Source organism: Centroberyx affinis, unplaced genomic scaffold, assembly GCF_046629955.1.
Source record: "Centroberyx affinis isolate AG114_WGS23_722 - 3 ecotype Tasmania unplaced genomic scaffold, CSIRO-AGI_Caff_v1 ptg008537l_1, whole genome shotgun sequence".
In the NCBI taxonomy this organism is placed as follows: Eukaryota; Metazoa; Chordata; class Actinopteri; order Beryciformes; family Berycidae; genus Centroberyx; species Centroberyx affinis.
This window is the reverse complement of record NW_027284225.1, coordinates 19353-34098: the sequence shown is the minus strand read 5'-3', so window position 1 is coordinate 34098 and position 14746 is coordinate 19353. Positions and strand designations below refer to the sequence as shown.

At 45.1% G+C, this 14746-nt stretch overlaps 1 protein-coding gene across 1 annotated transcript in view; it reads right to left on the bottom strand.

Annotated features, from left to right (window-relative positions):
- Positions 1 to 14746, bottom strand: part of pard3ab (par-3 family cell polarity regulator alpha, b) — a gene marked incomplete at its 5' end in the record, with an annotated part of 78845 nt that overhangs the window by 51534 nt on the left and 12565 nt on the right. The window contains 3 exons of the mRNA XM_071514345.1: positions 217 to 405; positions 8696 to 8749; positions 12460 to 12495. Of these exons, the coding sequence (XP_071370446.1) occupies positions 217 to 405; positions 8696 to 8749; positions 12460 to 12495 (279 nt within the window). The remainder of the gene's footprint in view (positions 1 to 216; positions 406 to 8695; positions 8750 to 12459; positions 12496 to 14746) is intronic.

The window sequence follows — 14746 nt, the reverse complement described above, 5'->3', positions numbered from 1 at the left end:
GCACAGCAATACAGAATCGTCAATGGACTCCATGAACAGTAGCTGGTTGCAACTTCATGGAGATGGTGATGATCCAAATAAACAAATTAACATCTACTTTCTTTTAGTAAGAAAGCATTCTTGGAAGGAGAGATGGCTGCAAGTCACAAGCCTTCCTCTCATTTTTTTCCCCCCACTGAATCGCCACATTAACCCCAGTCGGAAGCTGTCCCGCACCTTGCATGCTGCCCCTCCGTTGATGATGGACTTGACGAAGATGCCCAGGTCGGCGTGGTTCTCCTTGGAGCGGTTCCCCTTGACGCTGACCCCCAGGCCGGCCGAGCCCGAGTCGCTGAGGGGGATCTCGAAGGTGAGGAACTCCCTCGTCCCGTCCGGCGTCAGGACCAACTCATCCTCCTCCGCCTTCTGAGGGAAGAGAAAAAGACAGAGAAAGAGGAAGAGAGAGAGAGAGAGTTCTTGATGTTCTTAAATTAAACATCTCACCGCAAAAACAGAGGGAAAAGTAACTAAAAAAACACCTTAGAAACTCACTAACTCCTACACACAAGCAACAACAACAGAAATGAATATATCAAAATCGACAGTGCCGGCAGCCCACACAGGCACAGTTCACATTTAAATACAAACAGTCAAACCTTCGTCTACCATAATACATATTGCATTCTGCAGCGCACATTCATGAATGCAACAATATCATCTCTCAGTTAAAAACCAAAAAGTGCACTCCACCCCAGGGCATTGAGAGATAATTATGGGGTTTATTATGTGGGCATGAGGTTAATGAAAAGTTCCTCCATGTGAACCGTTGCAGGGCAGATGGCAGGTGAGTAAATCAGAGGGCCAGCTCATTAACCACATCAGATATATTAGTGCTAACCACAGCAGGGCAGACTCCCATAGATGTCAGATCAGGCACTTAGTACAGGCAGACCGGGAGTAATCCTCTAAATTCAAGGCACACGACTCTGCTTCATCAATAACTAAACCATGTAGGCGGTTCTTTGAAACTTTTCGGAAAGTGTTAGAATCTCAAATTAGAATGGGATTTTATGAGAATCGGGGCGTGATGCGATTTTGGCTTCGGGTCTCTGCGGCGGTGGATCAGACGCTGGGTGAATCAGCATTGGCAGATATTCAACGTGAAGCAGGGTGATGAAGGCTGAGATGGTTAAGATAAAGAAAAAGTTATGCATTAATAGTATGTAGCAAGTCCTGATCTACATATGAATCAGATGCAGCCTCTTGTTTGTGCCTGAAGCTCAGCCTGAAGCTACTTTTCATCACGACTTCTGTGTTCTACCACATCGGAGGCATTTTGGGTAGAATAGGGTCAAGAGTTTGCAGTCAGCTCCACCAATCAGAAGTGACGCATATGCAAAGCTAAATCCCAGTTTACCGTCTTGATCCAAGATGGCAGCGAATTACTGACTACTGCCTGATTTTGACCCATTACATTATTTAATTGGAACAATGTAACGGAAAACCCTGAATAGGATCAAATTTATATATTATGGCTAAATGTAAAAACTTATAACTGAGGTAACTGACTCACTAAATTGTGCTTTGACCAGTATTAGATTTACATTAGGATGTTGGATCTAGCCACAATCGCAATATTCCTTCATTCAGTCAAAACACGGCTTCAAAGACACAGTCCTGGCTACATGGTACCAACACACACACACACACACACTTTACACCGACTAAATTAATTCCCTAACCTCTAAACCTAACCTCAAGCCTTACTCTAACCTAAACCGAATTCTAATCTTACCCAAACTAAACCCGAATCCTAACCCTTAATCGAGCCAAATTGAAGTGAGGACCGTCAAAATGTCATCACTCCGAAGGTGTAAAACTCAAACTGATTCTCACAAAGACAGAAATAGAAGAACACACTCTACACACACACACACACACACACACACACACACACACACACACACACACAACCAAAAGAACAAATGTATGCTCTTTGCACCTGGATGGTGACGCCAAGTACGACGAACCGGCAGTAAACTTCATAGTAACCCTGCATGAACGCAGCAGCCTAATTGACATGCTGAGTGCTCTCTCCATTCCCCATGCACAACAGGTGCTTCTCTCTCTCTCTCTCTCTCTCTCTCTCTTTCATTCTCCTCCTCTCTCTCTCGGCTCGACAATGAAAAGCTATTCTCTCTTGCTTGTTATTTGACAGCTGTCCTCTGAATAGATGGGTGCGTGCACGCTCTCGCCCGGCAATTATTGTGCACGCCTAATGAATTCAATCATCATCGGGCTCGGTGTCAGCATGTCATTAGCTCCCTTTGTTTGCCGGGAGAGAGATGGAATTGCTCTGGGTGGAAAGGAGGAGGGAGAAGGAGGGATGGAGGGAGGGAGGGGAGAGAAAGGCGAACAGGGAATGAAGGGGGAGAGAGAGAGAGAGAGAGAGAGAGAGAGGGGAGAGGAGGAGGGAGACAGGGAGGTAAACGGAGAAAGAAAGAGCGAGAAGGAGGGAAGAGGAGGGAAGGCAGGAGGAAGAGGAAGATAAAGGGAGAGAAAGCATAAAGAGCCGACAGGGTATCTGCAGGTTGCAGAAAGACAAATTTAAGACTTTTTAAGAGCTCTTAATGCTACCTGGAATTGAATTTAAAAACCAAGATAAAGAAACAAAGCTGGCAAAAACAGCCCAATTCAGATTGGACACAGCTAACGAAAGCGATGAAACTATAAATAGGCAATATGAGAAAAAGGACGACATGAATTTAGTTATTAAGGAACCTCAAGTCCAAATAACCTGCAATTGAATTAAAGAGCAATTTAAACACCAAAATAAAGAAACAACGCTGTCAAAACCAGCCTAGCTATTTCCAAACACTCTTAAACTATAAGTGGGCAGAATAAGGAAACGGACAACAGGTAATTCATTGTTAAGACACATTAAGTCTAACTGTGTTTAGTAGATCAGATATGAAAAAAAGAAAACCTCCATTTCTATTATATTAAGCCTGTTCTGTGTTAATTAAGTGGACATGCAGTGCAAAGAAACCTGTAATTGCATGGCGAGAAAATAAGACCTCTAATAACTGTATTTAAGACGTTATAATATTTTTTAATGCCTTAAATTTTGATAATTTAAGAGTCTTTCAGACGTGTTTTTTTTTTTTTTTTTTTTAAAAGGACCTGCGGATACCGTGACTGATGAGAATGAAGGGAGGATGAGAGGAAGAGGAGAGGGGGGAGAAAAGAAGTGAAAAATAGACAGAAAGGGGGTCAGAAAGAATACGCAAACGGGAAGAGTTGAAAGAAGGTGAGAGGGAGGGAAGAGAGGAGAGACGGGAGAGAGAGAGAGAGTGAGAGAGAGAGAAATAGAGCAAGGGTGAAAAGGCGAGAGGCGGAAAAGAAAAGGGTGAAAAGAATGAGAGAGTGCGAGCATGACGATGATAGAGCGGGCGAGAGAGAGAGAGAGAGAGAGAGAGTGAATGAAAGAGCGACAGAGAGGGATGAATCCATGTGGAACACAAAAGGAGTCAGAGGCTGCCACCTCTCTCTCTCTCTTTTTATGTTTCTCTGCCTTTTTCTCTCTCGCTGTGTCTGTATCTATCCCACTCTCTCGTTCTCTCTACCTCCCACCTTCTCTCTCTCTCTCTCTCTCACAGCCGCTGTCTCTTTCTATCTCTCTCTACCTGCCTCCCATTTATATCCTTTTCGTCTCCCTCTCCCCATTTCTTTCCATCTCTCTCTACTACTCACCCTCTTTCTTTCTTCCCCTTACTTTCTCTCTACCTCCCTTCTCTCCATTCTCTCTCACCCTCTTTCTTCCTCTCGTCCTCTTCGCCTTTATCTCTCTACCTCCCTCTCCCTTTCCTTCTTTCCATTTCTCTCCCTCTCCACTTTTTCTCTCATACCTCCATCTCTCTCTCTCCCTCACTTGTCATTCACCTTCTCCCTCTCCCCATTTCTATCTCTCTCTCTCTGTATCTCTCCCTCCCTCCATCTCTTTCACCTTCTCCTCCCCCTTTCTCTCCCATTACCTCTCCCTCAACCTCTCTCTCCCTCTTTTTCACCCCATTTCTCACTTTCTTTCTCTTTCAATTTCTCCTTTCGCCTCCTTCCTCTCTTCCTTTTCTATCTCTGTCTCTCTACCTCCTACCCCTTCTCTCTCAAATGTCCTCTCCCTCCATCTCTCTCACTCTCTCTGTATGTCTCTCTATGTCTCTCGCCCTCAGAGACTCCATAGCTCGCTCCTCTTTGTATTCCACAGAGTGAGTCAACCTTTAGCAGTGGGAGAAATCAAACTCTCCCTCTCTCTCTCTCTCCACACACACACACACACACACACACACACACACACATCCTTCCATCTCTCCACTGCAGTGCTGAAACGATTAGCGGGGCCGGCGGCGAGCTAAACTTTGCCAAACAAACCTGTCGATTTGATGGCATCTGGAAAAGTCGCTTGTGGGCAATTAAAAAAAAAAAAAAAAAAATGTGGAGGGGAGGTGAAGAAAGAGGGAGAGCGATGGAGGAGGTGAAGAGAGAGAGAGAGGGAGGTGAGGAGGAGGCAGTGAAGGGTGTAATTGCTCGAGGGAACTCGGGCGTGGAGAGCATTGTTGGCTGCCTACTGTAGCACAATCTCTCTCTCTTTTCTCCATACTCTTTCACTCTCTCTCTCTCTCTCCCATCCCTCCTTCGCTTTCCATCTCTCCATTTACTCCCATTCACTCTCCCCCTCTATATCTCCCTATATCCCTCGCTTTCCTCATGCTCCTTCTCCCCATCTCTCTCTCTCTCTCCCCCTATATCTATTTCTGTCCCTCTATTTAACTCTCCCTCGCTTTCCCTCCCCTCTCACTCCCTTTCCACCTCTTCTCCCACCAGTTTTCCCCTCACTTTCCACCCATCCTCTCCCTCTTTTCCTCCCCTCATCCCCCCACACTCTTCCACCCATCCTCTCTCTCTCTCTCTCTCTCTCTCTCTCTCTTTTTACCTCTTTCTAAAGCGTATCGCTGTAGCTCCATGCTGATAGACCATGAATATCAAATACCTGTGGATCGGCAGAGCTGAGAGACTGGCACAGCATGGAGGACAGGAGGAAGACAGGTGGAGAGTGTGAGAGTGTGTGTGTGTGTGTGTGTGTGTGAGTGAGTGTGAGAGAGAGAGAGAGAGAGAGAGAGAGAGAGAGAGCAGGTGGGTGTCTATAGGTAGGTATGTGTCAGTATGTGTCAGTGTAAAATGACACAGACGCACAAAATGTATGTGCACACATGCGTTATCGCTATACACTATGAGTGTGTGCATATGAACATGTGCAAGTGTACACACACACACACACACAGCAGTTGAATGTGGCTGAAGTAAGTACACCACTGACACATGACAGCTATAGCATGTAGGGGAAGAATGGACCGATGCACACACACACACACACACACACTTCTACACTCCCCTCCTTTCTCTGTCAAACACACACAGACTTCTCTTCCCTCTTCTCAGTAACACACACACACACACACACACACAGAGCGACACACACACACACACACTCCTACCTCTCGCTTGCTGTCCAAAGTAATCAGCTGCCATATAACTCGCTCTCTCTCTCTCTCCTGCCAGGACAGTCAGCTCTATGTGGCTCGCTCTTCAGAGGTAGAACCCACTAGAAACCATTTATAACCCCATCCAAGCCTGGGCAATTACACCAACAGCTGCTCCCAGTCACTGCACACGTGTGTGTGTGTGTGTGTGTGTGTGTAGTGTGCCAGTCCAATGGTGCAGGATTTGTAGTGTGTAAGTTGTGTGTCCATGTATTCATATTTGTGGGTATGTGTGCGTGTGCTTGCATGTGTGTGCATGTGTGTGTATGAGTATGCTCTAATACCTACAGGTGAATGTGTGTGTAGTAGTGTGTGGTTTGTGTGTGTGTGTAGTGTTTGCATGCATGTGTGGTATGGTGGATAGGTGCCTGTGTGTGTATTCTATGCATGTTTACTGTGTGTGTGTGTGTGTGTGTGTGTGTGTGTGTGCGCACATGTGCTTGTGTGTTAAGTATGCCATATGGGTGTTGTGTTTTATTTGTAATGTGCAGTGTATAAGCCTCTGTATAGTCTATGTGTATGTGACTATGTACTGTGTGTGTATGTGTGTGTGTTTGTGAAGTGTGCTGTATGGGTGGCATCTGTAATGTGTGTGTGTGTGCGTGTGTATGTGTGTGTGTGTGTGTAGACTCTGCATGCGGTATTATCTGTGCAAGTAGCCGTGTGTAGTGTGTATACTGTCTATGTGTGTGTGCGTACTGCCTATATACTGTGTGTGTGTGTGTGTGTGTGTGTGTGTGTGTGTGTATGTGTGTGTGTGTGTGTCTTTAGAACAGGTGGCAGCTTGAAACATCACTTTAATTAAGCCAGAGAGCCTGCTCTGTGGTAGAACGGTCCTCTCTGATTGACTCGTGTGTGTCAACAGCAGGCCGGTACAGGAACACAGAAATAGCAGTGAGCCTGCTGGCAGAGAGGTGCAGCCATTAATCACTGTGGCTATCCTATCACACTAATAATGCTGCACAACCCCGGTAATGCTTCGCTATTGCTTTAGTGCTAAAAATGCGATGCTATTATGCACCCCGAGTCATGTTTCGATTTTAGTCTACGGGCCTAATTCAACGAAAAATCTATGAATGGGATACCTACACTCACACTGTCAACGCTATATCAGTTAGATTAGGCGGCTTGTGAATGGCGCTGCTTGCCTGATGGCACATTCCTGTCTGAAGCACTGATGCAGAGGACATCAGGCTGCGCCGCCATAAATCTACAGGCCCATCAGACGGGCAGCACCATTCACCAGCCTCCTAATCTAAATGTTTCAGAGAATGTTGAGAGTGGGGAGGGCAGGTATGTCACCGGGTTTATCAAGTGGGAGCCGTCCATCAGGGATCTTTCGCTGCATTAGGCCCACGGAATAAGATCGAAACATGACTCGAGTTGCATGGCGTTTTTAGCGTTAAAGTAACAACGAATCATTACTAACCCTATACAGTACCATTCTATACAGCGGTGGTTTTCAATCATGGTCCATGGAGGCCCAAGAGTTTTTCACCCCAACCAAATACTACAGCAGCTGATTTCACTCATTAGTTCCTCCTCTCTGGTCAGTGAAATCAGTGAGATCACCTGCAGACTCTTGGGTTTCAATGGTAAAAGGTTGAGAACCACAGCTCCACGGTCACCATGTCAGGGTTAGTATGTACATCATTCTCTTAACATCTGAACTGGGCTTCTGTATGGATGCCCGCCCTGGATTATGGCAGAAGGGATTGTTACTTCACATCCTGTGTATTGTTAAATTATACGCTAATTATGTGATGCAGTTATGCAACAGGGATGTCCATGTAGTTCTGTTACGCTATGCTGCTTCAACAGCTATAGTGTGTTACACGCTGACAAAATGTTGTGCCATGCTAATGGGGATAGATAGCTATGATGTGTCATGCACTGACAACATTGTTTTGTGCGGTGTTGTTGCATTTTGTCTGCCATGTCACTGTCAACAGAGCTCTGTCATAGGCCGAGTCACGCCATGCCAGCCACCATAACCCAAGCCTGTGTCATGCACTGACATATGGCTGTGATGTGTCATTTGCTTACCATGCTATGCTACTACAACAGACATGGTGACAATATTATGTTTTGCTAATGTAACAGCTATGATGTATCATGCATTGACCTTGTTATGTTATGCTAACACAATAGCTATGATGTATCATGCATTGACCTTGTTATATTGTGTTAACATAATAGCTATGATGCATCATGCCCTGACCACGCTGTTGTGCTGAAACAACAATGATGTGTCACAGACTGACCATTTCATGTTACACTATGCTACTACAACTATAGGCCTAATATGTCATGTACTGACAAAATCATGTTGGACAATGCTAATCCTTATACTTTGTCATGCACAAACAATGCATGTTCTGCTAAACGCTGTGTCATAGCTATAGCTGCATCATTAGGGTACATCAAGCTAACAATAGATTGCCATTTCATCACAGCTCTGTGAGTAGAGAGGAGAGGAAACATGCACGTGTGATAGATAGTATCTTGGCAGGGTGTAGCTACAGTGTTACTGCTGCTGCTGATGGCTTTTCAATATAGCGCTGCAGTAATTTTCCATAAGCCCGTGTGACTAATGGCGTAAACAATGGAGCCGAATGTTCGCGTTATGGGTCCATTATGGAACTATCAGGGCAGGCATGTAAAGACGGATGCCTTTGATCAACGCTCCATTGTAGAAGGCAGGTGCAGGGAAGTGGATTTGCGTCTTAAAGTGTGTGTTAAGTGTGTGTGTGGGTGTGTGTATGAGAGAGAGAAAGGGTGGAGAGGGGAGGAGGAGGAGGGGAGTGAAATAGAGAGAGAGGTAGCAGAAGAGAGAAGGAGAAAGGGACAACATGAGAAATAAAAACGGAGAGAGAAACTGACAGGAGAGAGGGAGGTCAAGTGGCTGAGAGAGAGAGAGCGAGAGAGAGAGAAAAGAGAGAGAGAGGGGGAGAGAGAGAGAGAACTCAAAGGTGTTTGTTTCTACAGACCATTGGTGAAAGAATGAATTGCTTAACTGACTCTCAGCCTATTTGTGCAGCCACCCAAAGCATCCCATTTGCCTTTGATGCCTTTTCCCTTTATAATAACCCAAGCTGGTGATGTCATGCAGCGATTACCTCAATCAGCCAATGGGGTTTCCCGGCTGTCACAGGCTGCCTTTTGATTGGATGCTAAAGGGAGCAGTCAAAGTCAACAGGTTAGACATCGAGTGCCTCTGGATACAGACCACCTACTGACAATAACTCAGTGCAGGCATGTGATCAGGGACATGAGAGCCTCACAACACAGAGCAGTGTCCAAACTTTAAACATGGAGGGCTGACAGGGTAAATGCAACATGGCTGATGGGTCGCAGGCGCAATGTATTGCATACATTGGTTATTTTGAAATGAATCAAGTAGCCATTAGCTTCAGGAGTCTGATGTTAACATGGTGGTTGTTAACATGCCGTTTAATGAGCAAGAATTGTCAAAATCACTCCTCAAATGTAATTATTCTGTAATAAAACAAGAACAAATTGAATATCTTATTCACGCTGTGGAATACTTTAAATGGCCGAACAGTTTTGTGTTTTTTTTGCAGGGCCAGATTTGGTCCACGGGCCCCACTTTGGCTCACCTTGGTTTAAGCCCCCTAGTGAAAATACCCCCCCCCCCCCCCCCCCCCCCCCACACACACACACACACACACACACACGCCTCAAAGCAAGCTGCAGCACGCCACAGTGCCACAGTCACAGTAATAACAACAGCCTCTAGTGGACTCATGTAAAAACATGGGTGATTTTTGGGTCATTGGACTTGTTTCAAGAAGTGAGTGATTTTTACACTTCAGTTGTTGCATTTTGTCTGCCGTGTAACCCCGCACAGAGCTTCCTCACAGGCTGAGTCTTGCCATGCCAGCCACCACAAACCTAGAAAACCTGTGAGTCCAAAAACTATTTATATGTTGCTAATTTTTCTCCCACTTGGGTGTTTTTTTGTTTTTTGTTAATTGCACTTTTCTTAATTGTACAAAGTGCTGTAAAATAACAGGAACAAAACCATCAGAGTAACAAAATAATCATCTATAATGAAGGGAGGACTTGCACTCTAGCTCCATTAAGGCTCACTAAGCACAGCACATACACCTCAACCTTTGAATCCACCCATCCATCTATCCACCGCCTCCTAAAAGATGTCTCTGCCTCCACCGCACCTACTCAACTCTGACTCACTATCCACGCTGCCTGAGTGCACATTGTGATTGAATGTTGAATGTATGTATCTATATACTGAGTGATATGTATGGTTTGGTGTGTCATTGCATACTGATACTATTCAAGTTGTCATGATGCAGTATGCCTCTGCACCACTGCCACCGAAACAAATCCCTGTAAATATATTTCACTTGTCGAATAAAATGATTCAGACTCCGAAACTTTCACTCCCTCTCAATCTCCCTTCCTCCCTCCATCTATTTGAAAGGTGCCTACCACTTGAAAATGGATGTTAGTCCACTAAAAGCTGCTGTACAGCCTGCACCTACACCTCCGCAGTGCCTGTGTTGTTGTTGTTGTTGTTGTTGTTGTTGGTGGTGAGATGTTTAAAATGAGGCGTCGGACAACAGATAGCATCTGAAATGCATTGAAGCCATTATGGCAGTTGATGTGCCGGTAAAGGGAGAGGAGAGGAGAGAATCATTTGGAGATTTGGAGTTTGGGAAGTAGGAAAGGATGGAGGGAGTGAGAGAGAATTTAAAGTGAGAGAGAGAGAGAGGGGAGACAATATGACCAAGGTGCATTTCCTCAATCCATCTGGCTCTTATCCCTGTGGCCACATTGATTTCTAGTGAAGTAAACATTCAAAAAGAAGAGAAGTAATATGAAAAACCACACCTTCCCTTATTCCTTAAAGCTACACTGCAATATTTTGCTTTTGTTCTGTGATGCTGACATCCAATTACTTGCATTTTTTCTTATGTAAGGTATTATGCCAAATATGCCTTATCTGTTTTGAAAAGTAATTCTGAGATAAAAGTAACTCTACACAGCAACGTCTGTCTTGAGTAATAAAACAAAGTTAACTCCACTAAAGCTAACCCTGTCTTTTTTACCCTGAAAATGTATACAGTGGGAATAAATAAGGGAATCGATAAAGAATCGGATCGATAAGGAGAATAGAAAATGGCACCGGAATCAGTAAAATCCTAACGATACCCAAACCTAGTTGTCGGGTATGGTCTATTAAGAGTGAAATCCAAAGTGTCTCCTAAGCAGCAGTGAGCGAGCACCCAGTCTAGAGAAAGCTGAATTCACCAGTGATGGCTGAACATCCACCTTCACCACCTCCACCCCTAGAAGAAGAAATGTACAGTAGGTCCGAGGAGCACGCAGTTTGACATCACGTTACATGATTTTTGGGTAATGAAGTCCTTCAAACTTCCAAAAAAATCAGACGGTTATCTCCCACTGCTACTTGGGAAAGCCAAAGTATGACGTTGCCTAGTGCAGCTTTAACTGTTAACCTGACATTTACCAGATTGTTGGCAGCTCTCACTGAAAAGAGGGCAGCAGAAGGACCAGCACATGTAGCTTTCTCTGTACTTGCTTACAGCATGATACATGTGTGGGTCTGGATGTGTGTGTGTGAGAGAGATGCACCAGCTGTAGTCGTAATAATCGACAACGTCCTCCCATCGCTTCCCCTAATGATGAGGACAATCCACACATCTGGCAGGTACGACCGCCAATCAAATTAACTGGCCAATTACACTTCTAACGCGCCGCGCATAACGTCACCAATTACCCGCAGTTGGCCAGATGTGATCCCAAGTTAAACCGAAAGAAAAGCCTTATGTTTAAATACAGCCTGCGAGTGTTACATTACGATTCAAGTTATGTATGTAAATGGAGAGTTATGGAATGGGAATAGCCTTTTAATATCTGCAGTAAAGATGGATGAGCTTTTAACAGCCGCTGCGGTGGAGAACCTTTTAGGCCTTTTAAGTTGTTAAGGCCATTGAGACAGGGCCGTAACAGTTGGAGATCCCTCTTACTGAGAGGCCGTTATTCAAAGGATGATTTAGAAGGTAGATTCTCATCCTGAAACTACTCCTGCTGCCACTGCGGGGTACACCTCTCAGACTAGTGATGTTTATTTGCATCCGGTGCCCATTTGAGCATCGCATATTTACGGATATGATATATTAGGCCATATATTTCAAGTGCCTCTATTACAGATGGCGTCATATGTCGCGGCTGTCAAGATTTCCGCGCACCTTTGGCGTTGAGAAAGGCACAGCCGCTTCCTTCCCTCTGCATATTTTTCTAATAAAGCAAAACGCGCTAAACAGGCAGGTTTGCTATTCACGTCACGCCTCGCTGTGAGTCTGCAGCAAAAAAAAAAGGCCAGACTGACAACCTCATCCGCAGCCCCCAAATAAAGAAAACTCCCATGTGTTCGACCGCGCTGACAAGTCCGGCCCCGAGGGAAGTGATGGACCTTTAATCTAAAATGCAGCCTGGATACTTTTGATGATACTGATGAACGATGGACAAGTACAGCTTTGCTAAGGCAACTCTGGGTGTAGATTAAAATGAGAGTTATCGACTAGCACTTTTATTCTTGATTAGTGCATCCTGCCCGACTAGTGGACGCTTAACGCATGCATAACTCATTGTTTTTATCCCAACTGTGTGATATCATTCTGTTTGACCCGGTAGAGATCAGTAAGATACGTGCTAGGGAGAATACAGGTTTAGTGGGCTGGCAGGCTAGCTCCAAGCATGCTGCAGGAGCATGATATGTTAAGGAGGAACTGGGTGGGGAAAGTGGGTTTAATAGCAGGCCAGCGTTGGGGGTCTGGGTGGAGGAGCACAATCCACAGGGTTGGAGTCTTACCAAATCTCTGGGGCTTTGCATCTGGGGCTCAGCATTCTAGAGGAGGCAGGGGAACAGAAGAACCAAAAAGTAATCAAGAAAAATAACAGATACTTATTGACAGTAAAACTGAAAATTGAAGCACATAAGGAGGTTATGGTTGGGGAAATAATGGAAGCAAGGTGATGAAATAATGGGCATGCAAATATGTGAAAATGATAAATCTCAGCAAACACATATCTAGTTAGTTGGTTAGTAGGTGCTCAGCCTTCAAATATCAACTATCGGTCAACAAACATCTCATCGGAAGTGTTTGTGGGGAAACAGCAGAACGTAGCACAATGGGTTATGGATGGGAATTTCAACTAATTTTACGTCATATGACTGACTGGCCAACTTGTCTAAAAGCTGAAGCATGTCATAAATTAATGAAATTAACAGCTCTTGTGCTATACATGCCAATGCAGCCAACACCTGTACAATCGAGACAACAGATGCTGACTTTACTTTTCATTACACCACATTAGGTTTAACAAATACAAGATGTATAGCTGCCATTTTTTTTTAAATTTAGACTGATGAGCCGAGGAAATGTGCCGTTTTTCTCTGGCAACCCCTACGTAGGAGAAGTTTAGCTCTACCACCTAGTCTTTTTATTGTTGTATATTATTGTCCAGTGTTTTTCATTAATATGCTGTTTAGTCATTCCCATCCCTATCACCCAGCAGAAAGTCCTTAGTTTAGCCCACAGCCTTTGATAAAGACTGAAGCTGCTCATTTTCACGCTGCGCATTGGACCTCGTCTCCCTGGAGTCCCATCTCCAGCCTTTCACATCACCCTCTCCGGCCTCTCCAGCTGATAACGACAGATCAAATAAATCCTACTGTCTAACTACCAACTAAGCAGAGTCAGCCTGAGTCAAAGCCTGCTCTAATCTAAAGATGAGTATCGACCAGAATGGCAATTCCTCTCATCTAACTTCGCCTGTAGCGACAGCCGGCCAAAAGCCTCGTCTGCAGTACTGGCTGTGATAATTGTCACCAATCAGCCGTTTGATTGACTCCGCTCGCTAGCGAATGGCTGCGTGTTCCTTTAATGGCCCCGGTGACTGCTGAGGGTGCTGGGAGAGACCATTTTTATGACAACGGAGGGGGGATTTAAGGCCTGTTTGGTGCTATAACTCACGTTAGCGCTCAATAAGGCGTGTGTTAAAGCCAGCTAGCGGGGCTAGAGAGATAGGGGAGAATCATTGACCGCTGCTCCGAAGTAAACACCAACGTGATTTAACGCTCGCTAACAGCCTCGGCTGTTCACTCTCCGCTCATAAAAAACACCGGAGCCTCGTGTTCTAAGGTCTTGTTTCTTGTGTCGGCCATTTTGTTCTCGCTCCTTCATCAAACGACTTTGAGGTAACTCCAGATGTGCGGTACATCAAACCTGATTTTCCGCAAAGATAATTAAGTATAACATCTGTCGTCTACATGTAAAAACATGACCTTGAGGAGAGTAAATAGTTGTAATAAGCGTACCAATTGAATTAGCAACTGTTTGCATGAATTATTGAAATTACAAGCTGTGAGTGGCATCCGCCCAGGATGAATGACAATAGTTGCGGCCTGTGTGTATAGTGCAGTGTGTGAGCAGTGTGTATGTGGCGCCGACTGATTGATATTCAAGCCAAGTGTGTTTTTCACTCTCTGCCTACTACCTGCCCTGCGTCTGTTCATCCCCACATCCATCAATCTAGCCAGCCAGCTTGAAGCAAAACACAGAGCGAGAGAGAGAGGGAGCGATAGAGAGTGAGAGAGAGAGGGAGAGAGGGACCAAGAAAGACGGAGACAGAGAAGGTTACCTAACAAAGCGAGAGGAAGAGAAGGGAACTGGTGAATGAGAATGAAACGAGTGGGAGGGAGGATGACAGAGAAAGAAAGACAGAGAGAAAGGGAGAGGAAAGAGAGAGAGAGACAGAGATAAAGGGAAAGATTGAGCTCTACAGGTTTCCTCTGAGGCTAGCCGGAGCTGGATAATAGAGAGGAGTGCAGAGACGGAGCGGGACAATCAATCTGCATGCTCGGCTGGCATATTGTGTTAGCTGGGAAATGGGAAGACAACACGGCACTCACTGTGGGGATTAACGGCACTCATGACAGCATGGGACTGCTCTCACACACACACACACACACACACACACACACACACAGAAACACACACTTGCATGCATGCATACACGTAAGCACACAGAAAGCCACACACATGCACAAACATATATAATCTATACCTATCCATGCGTGAGAGACTGTATATACG